The sequence below is a fragment of the Arachis ipaensis genome, chromosome B03 (genome assembly GCF_000816755.2).
Source record: "Arachis ipaensis cultivar K30076 chromosome B03, Araip1.1, whole genome shotgun sequence".
Classification (NCBI taxonomy): domain Eukaryota; kingdom Viridiplantae; phylum Streptophyta; class Magnoliopsida; order Fabales; family Fabaceae; genus Arachis; species Arachis ipaensis.
In genome coordinates this window covers 1,175,205-1,185,679 of record NC_029787.2, presented here as the reverse complement: position 1 = coordinate 1,185,679, position 10,475 = coordinate 1,175,205, and the positions used below count along the sequence as shown (strand labels likewise).

General features: G+C 34.1%; 2 protein-coding genes and 1 long non-coding RNA gene across 4 annotated transcripts; 1 reads left to right on the top strand and 2 right to left on the bottom strand.

The window, feature by feature from the left end:
* LOC107629399 (cell division cycle protein 48 homolog) lies at positions 678 to 5,448 on the top strand. Of its 2 annotated transcripts, XM_016332183.2 has the most exons (9): positions 691 to 823; positions 1,141 to 1,177; positions 1,261 to 1,489; positions 1,659 to 2,425; positions 2,599 to 2,820; positions 3,109 to 3,180; positions 3,295 to 3,576; positions 3,937 to 4,293; positions 4,713 to 5,448. In XM_016332183.2, exons 1-9 carry the CDS (start codon positions 792 to 794, stop codon positions 5,016 to 5,018), a joined length of 2,304 nt encoding a protein of 767 aa, XP_016187669.1. In that variant the 5' UTR covers positions 691 to 791; the 3' UTR covers positions 5,019 to 5,448. The 2 variants fall into 2 exon arrangements, with proteins under 2 accessions (XP_016187670.1, XP_016187669.1); XM_016332184.2 differs by lacking the exons at positions 1,141 to 1,177; positions 1,261 to 1,489 and having other exon boundaries at positions 678 to 823.
* On the bottom strand, positions 5,971 to 6,720 carry LOC107634144. Its single transcript, XR_001618777.2, has 3 exons — positions 6,556 to 6,720; positions 6,406 to 6,452; positions 5,971 to 6,003 (listed from the first exon to the last, which is right to left on the bottom strand). It is a non-coding gene; the product is annotated as an uncharacterized LOC107634144 (long non-coding RNA).
* On the bottom strand, positions 7,826 to 10,132 carry LOC107629400 (putative amidase C869.01). Its single transcript, XM_016332185.2, has 5 exons — positions 9,396 to 10,132; positions 8,940 to 9,151; positions 8,625 to 8,861; positions 8,349 to 8,541; positions 7,826 to 8,256 (listed from the first exon to the last, which is right to left on the bottom strand). The coding sequence occupies exons 1-5, from the start codon at positions 9,948 to 9,950 to the stop codon at positions 7,891 to 7,893; spliced, it is 1,563 nt and encodes a 520-aa protein (XP_016187671.1). The 5' UTR covers positions 9,951 to 10,132; the 3' UTR covers positions 7,826 to 7,890.

The window sequence follows — 10,475 nt, the reverse complement described above, 5'->3', positions numbered from 1 at the left end:
AGAAATACAGAAGGGGCTTTGGTTGAGGAAGATCAAAAGAATCACAAGATCCAAACTCTTCTGATCGTATGATTCATGTTTATAAATTCAGGTACGCTTCCGCATTCGAGTATGATATATATTTTGATGATTCAATATGGATGATTTGGGTTAATATAATTAATTTATTCCAACAACTTTATCTTTCGAAAACCAAAATAAAGATCGGAGTATCTTTCAGAGACGATTTTGACTATTTACTCGACAAATTTTCCACATTAAGCAAATAGCATTTAACAGTTTGTGTCATTTTGAGAGAAACTAGAATGTGTTGTGAGCTGTTCACTACCAAAGTGTTACACGAAGCAGAAATAAATAATAGGAATATTAATATAGCTTCTCCTTCTACGTGTGCATGCTCTCAATTATTCTAATGGGACACTTGCCACTCAACAAAATTGTTATATATTATTTGCAAAATTACTTAAATTTAATTTAGAACGATTGATTTTTTTTAGTTGAAGATAAAGAAATTCAAATTTACGATTTTAAATATAAAAAAGTTATCCCATTTGAGTTATAATTTATTAGCAAAGAGAATTGATTTTTTTGAAAGAAATTTGACCATTTACTGGTAATATAACATTCCTCTGTCAACTTTACTTAAATAATTGTTTATCAAAGTCTCTGATAAGAAGATTATGTATTAACTATTAACACGCAGCACAAAAATATGCATATAGCTAAGCTGCTAAACAGTGTAAGCTTGGAGTATGATTTTGAAATGCCAAGAATAATCTCTCATAAACCTCATGGCTAAGGGTCAATCCTCATCTTCTGATCAGTGAGTTTATCTCTCTCTCTTTCTATACTACTGTTATTATTAATTCAATGTGATAATCAGGTTTAGTTATGTTTCTATTGCTAGCTTTATTTTATAGAATAGCAAAATGAACTTCTGATAGCAATAATTCTTTGATCTAGCTCTGAAATATTATGGCGTTGATAATAGGATACTAGAAATTAAGATAATAAAGAGGAAAATTGACATGCATAATATATAGATGTTAAAGTTATGATTTGAAGTGAGGAACTTGAACTTGTAAATCAATCAATGATGATAATTCTGTTGTTACTTTGCATCCTGATACCATGGAAAAGCTCAATTTTTTTCCGAGGGGATACTGTTCTGGTTAAGGTACGTAGGAACCTAGCATTTTTAGGTTATGGTAATGGAAGGAAGTTAGACGCTAAGAATGTGTTTTGATGAAATATATTTAGGGGAAGAAGAGAAAGGACACTGTTTGCATTGTTCTTGCTGATGATCAGTGCGAAGAGCCGAGAATTCGGATGAACAAAGTTGTAAGGTCTAATCTTAGGGTTAGGCTTGGAGATGTTGTCTCTGTTCATCAATGTTCTGATGTCAAGTATGGGAAGCGAGTTCACATCCTTCCCATTGATGATACTATCGAGGGTGTCACTGGCAACTTGTTTGATGCATATCTCAAGCGTAAGTCCAATGCTTGAAACCGTCGATTTTATGAAATTGGGGGAACTTAGAAACATGTGTCTTAGGGTTTGTACTACAAGATAGGTTAGATTTGTGTGGATGCAAAACTTTTTTCACTTATAATGAATTTCGAATGAATTGACTTATATTGTGTTTCTGTACTCTGTAGCATATTTTATGGAGTCGTACCGACCTGTGAGGAAAGGGGACTTGTTTCTTGTTAGAGGCGGAATGCGAAGTGTTGAATTCAAGGTGATAGAAACTGATCCTGGTGAATATTGTGTCGTGGCACCGGATACTGAAATCTTCTGCGAGGGAGAGCCGATTAAACGCGAGGATGAAGAGAGACTAAATGAAGTTGGCTATGATGATGTTGGGGGTGTTAGGAAGCAAATGGCTCAAATTCGTGAGCTCGTAGAACTTCCACTCAGGCATCCGCAACTCTTCAAATCGATCGGTGTTAAGCCCCCGAAAGGAATCTTGCTTTATGGACCGCCAGGTTCCGGGAAGACTCTGATTGCAAAAGCAGTTGCTAATGAGACAGGTGCGTTCTTCTTTTTGATCAATGGACCGGAAATCATGTCGAAGCTGGCTGGTGAAAGTGAAAGCAATCTGAGGAAGGCATTTGAAGAAGCCGAAAAGAATTCCCCTTCTATCATTTTTATTGATGAATTGGATTCAATTGCTCCAAAAAGAGAAAAGACACATGGTGAGGTAGAGAGGCGTATAGTATCGCAACTTTTGACTCTAATGGATGGCCTCAAGACCCGTTCGCATGTTATCGTGATCGGAGCAACAAATAGGCCCAACAGTATTGATCCTGCTTTGAGAAGGTTTGGAATGTTTGATCGCGAAATTGATATCGGTGTACCAGATGAAGTTGGAAGGTTGGAGGTTCTTAGAATTCATACTAAAAACATGAAGCTTTCTGATAATGTGAGATTCACAACCAATAATTCTTTATTTTCCCATATGACTTTCAAACATTACAATTAAAAATTAGTGGTTGTGTTTATTTCTAGATCATGCATTAAATATGATCCAGAGCATGCAAGAATTTCTCTGGTATATGTTATGCTTCACAATTCTAAATTATTTTGTTTTTTCAGGTTGATCTTGAAAGAGTTGCAAGGGACACTCATGGTTATGTAGGAGCAGATCTTGCTGCTCTATGCACAGAGGCTGCGCTGCAGTGTATAAGAGAGAAGATGGATGTGATTGACTTGGAAGATGAATCAATAGATGCTGAGATTCTGAATTCCATGGCTGTTACCAATGAGCACTTCCAAACTGCTTTGACTTCTTCGAACCCGTCTGCGTTGCGTGAAACAGTGAGTTCCCCCCGCTGAATTCTTAACAGGAATGATTCTAACTTCTAAGCATGATTTATCTTTCTTGGTTGCATAAACTTTGGAAAAGGAAGAACACTACTCTTGCAAATATATACTTCAATACATTTAGCATATTAAGGTTTTATTCCTTGCAATTCCTTGTATTGAGGAAGTTCTGTGATTATTTCAGTTGCAAATTTGAATGAAAATGTTGTGTTATTATTATGTTAACCTTTAATGTGGCAATTATTTACATGAACCATGACATGAATTGTTGTTATGTGGTAGGTTGTGGAGGTTCCAAATGTTTCCTGGGATGACATTGGAGGTCTAGAGAATGTTAAAAGGGAGCTTCAAGAGGTGCAAAAACTTGAAAGTTGAAACTTGATTCATATTCTAAATCTTAAATGTGTTGTATATTAGGTATTTTTTCAACAATTTATTGATATAAGAGATTTCTTTTGCTGCTTGTAGACGGTTCAATACCCGGTGGAACATCCTGAGAAGTTTGAGAAATTCGGCATGTCGCCTTCCAAAGGTGTTCTTTTCTATGGCCCTCCGGGCTGCGGCAAAACCCTGCTTGCAAAAGCTATTGCAAATGAATGCCAGGCTAACTTCATAAGTGTCAAGGGACCTGAGTTGCTTACTATGTGGTTTGGTGAAAGTGAGGCAAATGTTCGCGAGATATTCGACAAGGCCCGGCAGTCTGCACCATGTGTGCTTTTCTTTGATGAACTCGACTCTATTGCAACCCAGGTTCTAAAGATTCTACACATCAATTGATAAATCAAATTGAGGGTAAACCCACAGTCTCACACCTGACCAAAAACACCAGAGGATTACATTGTCCCGTGTGATTCAAGAATGACAAATTCGTCCCTTTCCATTCAAAAGATTGTGATGTATGAGTCCTCTAGTACATGTATGGACAAGGATTAATATGTCGTTTTTTAATGGTAGGAACAAACTTGTCTACTAAGGAAAGGAACGAATTGGTTACTTTCGAATACTGAGGGATTACCGGTTTTGGTGGAACGAGATTGGGAATATACTCTTAAACTAAACACAAATTGCCACTAATTATTTTTCTAAGGCTTTGACATTTCGGATCTGCAGCGAGGAGGTTCAAGAGGGGATTCCGGCGGTGCTGATAGAGTGTTGAACCAACTACTAACAGAGATGGATGGAATGTCTGTTAAGAAAACAGTGTTCATCATTGGAGCAACAAACAGACCTGACATTATAGACCCTGCATTGCTTCGACCAAGACGTCTTGACCAATTGATATACATTCCTTTACCGGATGAGAGTTCACGTCTCCAGATCTTCAAGGCGTGCTTGAGGAAGTCACCAATCTCGAAGGACGTCGATCTTTCGGCTCTTGCTCGTTATACACATGGATTTAGTGGTGCAGACATTACTGAGATTTGTCAAAGAGCTTGCAAGTATGCCATTAGAGAAGATATTGAGAAGGTATGACTAATTTAGCTGCTTTTTTTAAATACTAAGTTCTAAGCTCTTGATCTTAGATATGTCAATAAGTTTTCTGAAGTCCAAGTCATATATCTAGTGAAACAAATCTTTTAAATGATGGGGACGTCTTTTATGTGAAGTTGATAGTTGAAAATCGTTAGATGATTTGACTTGTTTGATTAAATTATCATCTAATTGTTCTCAATGATCTGTTTCACACGAGGACAACTGTATATGAGTTTCCACCCTTTTAAATATTATGGAATAATTATGAATATGCGATGTACTATGTTGCGAGCGAAGAGATCTTTTGCAGGTGAAAAAAAAAAGTGGCAGTTATCTCTTCTTTATTACTCTTTAGCCCTTGGTAGAAGCTCCAAAGATTGATCATTTATTTGAATGGTTGATGAAATCAATAGGACATTGAGATGGAGAGAAGAAAAATAGAGAGCCCTGAAGCCATGGAAGAAGATAATGAAGACACTGATGTAGTGGCTGAGATAAAACCATCACACTTTGAGGAGTCCATGAAGTTTGCTCGGAGGAGTGTCAGCGACGCCGACATCAGAAAATACCAACTGTTTGCTCAGACATTGCAACAGTCTCGCGGGTTCGGATTGGAGTTCCGGTTCGCAGATCGGACTACTGATACCACTTCTGCTGCTGGTGCCTCTGACCCTTTCTCATCTGCTACAGCTGAAGGAGATGATGATCTATATGGTTAAATGCTATATATACTATTTCATATAGTTTTTGGTTTTGTTGAGAGGGCCAACTTTTCTGTTTAATGTTGAAGGAGATAGAGCTAAGATTAATAACATAGTCAAATACCAAATGATATATCTATGTATGTATGTATATATATAATCTTGAATACATGAACAAATAGGTGACTTGTATGATCTTATCACATTATTAGAGAATAAGAATAGATCCTCAGTATTGAATTTTTTATGGAGAATGGGGAATGAGTATCATAGAGACATAAGCATATAATGGGATTTTATATTTACTATAATTTCTCCTCCCACATAGGATAAATTGATGTTCAGTGTATTGAAGATCAAGTTCATGTTCATGTTCGGTAGAGTCCAAAGCAGTATTCAGTTTCATATACTTTATATGTAATGGAGAATTGGATATTCTAGCTTTGTATATATTCTTTTTTTTTCTTCTATGCCCTTAATTCGACAGAAAAAAGAATTATTTTTATTTTTTTTGTACATCTGAGCTCTATTTAAAGATTTGTTATTAACTATTAGGTTGGTTCATCTTATACGGGGCAAAAATCGAATTATCGATATTTACGTGACCTGATTACTCAATCATCATAAATTGGTTATATATTCTCTCTTATTTGATAACATACAATAAATTAAAGTAGAGCTACATGGAAAATGGCTTAATCAAATTAAAGCCCTTTCTGGTAATTTTTTTGGACCTTCTTTATTTATTTAACACAAGTGAATAATAGTCTAATATACATGGAATACATTACTATGTGCAGGAATAATAATTAATTAATGTGTAATAATAATAATTCAAAAATAATTATGTAACAAGGCATGGGTTTGGTTCCATAGTTTTTGAGCTTCTAATTCATCATTTGCAAGTCTTGAGCACTTTCTCTCATTGCAATCTACAAAGTATTTTCCACTTATACCTTCTGTTTTTTTGGCTCAGAGCAACATAACAAGTAGTTGATGCACCCTGCCCATAAAACCATTCAAAATAAGTAAAAATAAAGGTAAAAACTCAGGTGCAGTCGACTTCACGTGAAGTTGATAGCTAAGAGCCGTTAGATAAAAATTTAGTCAAATCAGTTAAATTATCTAACGGCTCTCAGCTATCAACTTCACGTGAAGTCGACTGTACCTGAGTTTCCACCTAAAATAAAATAAAAAAATTATATTAGGAAATAATGCTCTATATATTCTTATGATGACATTGAATGCATTTATATTTTTACTTAATATTTTCTCAAAAATAGTTATATTGTTTATTGTGCTTGCTATTTCATGGAAGATGAAAATAAAAAAATAAACATCACGTTTATTATTTAAACATAAGAATTGTTAAGAACAAGATGTTTTGCTTATTACAAATACAAACCTGTGATGTCGATTTAAGTAACTTTGATGCAATGAAAAATATTGAATCTGCATATGAAAGTTGAACATACTCTTAATTAGTAATTATTTCAGCCTTTAACTAATAAAAGAAAGTTAATTAATTATTAACCTAATGAGACTTTGGATTCACCCGTTAATAAGCCTTGATGACCTCTAATAATTCCTGTCTTAACAACCTGGATGCACTGCATTAATAGTTACTCTTGCATTCCTTGCCTGAAAGTATATTACAATTTCCGTTAAATTTTTATCGTTAAAAAAGGTAGATATATATAAAAAATTAACTACTAAATTAGTTATTATTTCTTTATGTATAAAACTATAAATATATATGTTATTTTATACACTTTTAATTTGTATTTTATAGCAAATGAGTAATAGCTCAAATGTCATAGTCTCCCCATACTCAATTAAAAAGTTGCTTAATTTAATAGTTGATTTTTGATACATACGTAGTATAGTTAATTATTATATTATAGGTTTAATTACTCTATTGGTTTCTATAATTTCATCAAATTTTTAATTAGATCATTATACTTTTTTTTTCAATTAGGTCCCTATATTACTTTTAATTTTATAATTAGGTCATTTTCATGTCAAAAAAACGTTAAAATTAACCGAATTTTTTTCTAAAGAAATATGTGATTAAATATCTAGTTAGATTCTTAATTGTGGATACTTTCAATTTACGAAGAAATATTCAGTTAATTCTAATATTTTTTATACTAAAAATGACTTAATTACAAAATTAAAAACAGTATAAAGACTCAATTGAAAAATATAAATTAGTTTAAATTAAAAGTTTTTATCCTAATTATAGAGGCTAATTTTAAGATAATATGTCCATATCTATTATTATAAAGGATTTTATTGGTATTTTTAAAAAAAAATTAATCTGTCGGAATAATAAATTCTCAGAGATTTATTTGTCATTTTACTCTAAATTAAATTAAAGACTTACATGAGAATATTAAGGGGAAGGTCCAAAGCTATAAAGTGGGAGCAAAATGAGTGTATAGAAGCAAAGGAGCTAAGATTAATTTCCAAAATCACAACCTTAGCATTTGGAATCTCTAAGTTCTTGCTTCAATTAGATTTTGATTTAATCTAATTTCATAAATTTATTATGTTAATAGTCAATTAAAACTCATAAGAGAGTGTTATGATGTCACTTAACATGCCACATTAGTAAATTTTGACACCTATCAATAAAAAAAAAATGACAAAAAAACTAACATGACTAATTTAAAATCTTTAAAAGATGAATTTGATTAAAAAAAATTTTCGAAAACTAATTTAAAGAACAAGTAATCTTCTAAGGACTAATTTAATTTTTTTCTTCTTTTATGATAACCTTTTCTTCTTTTATTTATGCTACTCTACTTATTTTGGGTTAGGCATATGCAAATCATTACTATACATTGAGAATCTAAATATTTAACAAGTCATAGAGTCAAACAAGACATTAAAATTTTAATTTGTGAATTGGAGGAGGAGGCTTCCTAAGCTTGGTTGCTTGTTCAAAGGAATAAGCAATTTCAATGAGCTTAGGCTCTGATCCTTTCAACCCTCCAAAACATATTCCAAATGGTGCACCCTTTTCATATCCTGCTGGAACCATTACTCCTGGGTAACCTCCAATAGCAAGTATGCTACTAAAGCTTGAAAATGGTGCCACCACGGCATCTAGTTTATTTCTTTTCATTAGTTTCTCAAACCCATTCTTGGATAATCTTGTCATATTTAATAATGCTCCATTTAGTTGTTTCCCAATTCCACTTGTCTTCTGAGCTTCCAGCATGAGATCTTGGCCATACTCATCAATCTTCTCCTGCCATTTCCATACCATTGTTTGTTAAGTTGGTATTCATTGTTCCCACTGTGCAAAATACAAAGGAAAAAAGGACTTCTCAAATTACTCACCAGTTTTGAGTGTTTCTTGTTGAAAGCTATCACATTGGCCAAGCTTCTTACCGGTGAAGCAACCAAGTCTTTGAGGTATGCATTCAAGGCTAGTTTGAATTCAATATCCAGTGCAATGGATTCACTTTGGTCGTAACTGAGTTCATTTATGTTATCCATATTCAAATTATCAACTAAAACTGCACCTCTTTGCCTGAGTTTCAATGAATTATATTAGAAATACTAACATTCATTAGAAGCAATAGTTGGGACAAATATAAATAGCAATTTGATTACCTTAAGGTGCTCATGTGAAGCTGAAAAGTTTCTTGCAGAAAAGCATCATCCCCAGAATTAAAGAATACTCTCACCACTCCTAGTCTCTTTCCTCTTAGTCCATCTTTCCTTAGAAATTGAGCATAACCACCTTTGGGGACAAATTTTGATGCTTCAATTGTTGCCTTATCATTAATATCGATGCCTGCAATGGTTTCAAGAACATAGGCAGCATCTGATACAGTCCTACAAATTGGCCTGCACCAGCCCACAAAATTTTGCACATTAATTCTTTTATCCAAGAGAAAATGGAGAGGAGCACTGTGATGTACTTACCCAACTGTGTCTTGTCTTGGGCTAATTGGGACAACTCCAGCTCTACTAGTGAGACCAACTGTTGGCTTGATCCCCACCACTGAGTTATAACTTGAAGGGCATAAAATGGAGCCATCAGTCTCAGTACCAATGGACACTGTCACCATATTTGTTGCCACCGATATTGCTGATCCGCTACTTGATCCACAGGGATCATCCCCTGTGTATGGATTCTGCAATTCACAAATGCCATTAAAAATATACTCACTAAGCTAAGTTCACTAGCCTTTCAGTTGGATGATAACTTGCAATCACAGAAAATAGCATATTCTTATGTTTTCATAATACACCAAAATAATAAGCAATCAATCTTTGGTCTATGCATTCCCATGTTTATACTACATAGTTTGGGGCTACATGTACATGAAAATTAAGTCACTAGCATATTATGATGCAGAAAAATGTAACATAAATCACCTTTCCTTGCCCACCTCTTGCACTCCAACCACTAGGTGCATTACTTGACCTGTAATGTGACCACTCACTGAGACTGGCTTTTCCTAATATGACAGCCCCGGCTTTCCTTAACCTAGTAACTACACCAGCATCTCTAGGCACCACAGACCCCAGAAGTGCATAAGACCCTGCAGTAGTGTTCAGTTTATCCTTAGTTGCAATGTTATCCTTAACCAAAATGGGTATTCCATGCAAAGCAGAAAAAGGGCCTTGTGGCTTAGTCTTTCTCTCTTGGTCAGCATTGTCAGCTTGGGTTAGTGCATCTGGATTCACCTCCAATACCCCTCTGAGAACCGGATTCAGGCTTTGGATTCGTTTGAGGTAGAACTCAACCAGTTTCCTAGAGCTTAACTGGTTTCTTTGGAAAGCAAGTTGGAGATCATGCACGGTTGCTTCCTCAATTGAGAACTGCTCCTTGCTAAAGGTAGCTACTGGTAGCACAGAAGACAGTGTTACCAAAAGGATAAGAAAAATGAATTGCAAGAAAGAGGATGCATACACTGATGTGGAAGCCATTAAGACAAGAAAATATCTTCAGGTGACTGCACTATTGTATCAGTATGCTTGGGATGAGTTGCATTATAACTGTGGAAGAGTGGAGGACAAAGAGCAATTAAAAGGTGGGTCACAGGCTGCGATGTTGAATCCAAAAACTAATAGTCTTCCAGATCATCTACACTTTCATCGCATACATTCTTTTGCCGACAGTATGTGCAACATGTGTTGGTCCCACATATGAAGTGGATATTATATATAAAGTCGCTATTAACATTCTGTGCTAACACCGGTACTAGAAACTAGAAAGACTCAGTCCACATAAACCTTATTATTTTAATGAACTTAGTACTTGTTTTCAGTGTCATTAAAAAAGATTTTTTTTATAATATATTTAACAAATTTTTAATAATAAAAATAAAAATACTATTTTTTAAAAAAAACTATCATATACATCTTTTTTTTAAAAATATTTTTAAATAATAAATAAACAAAAAAAATACTTTTATCTTATTTTATTCAAATATAATTGATAGATGAAAAAAT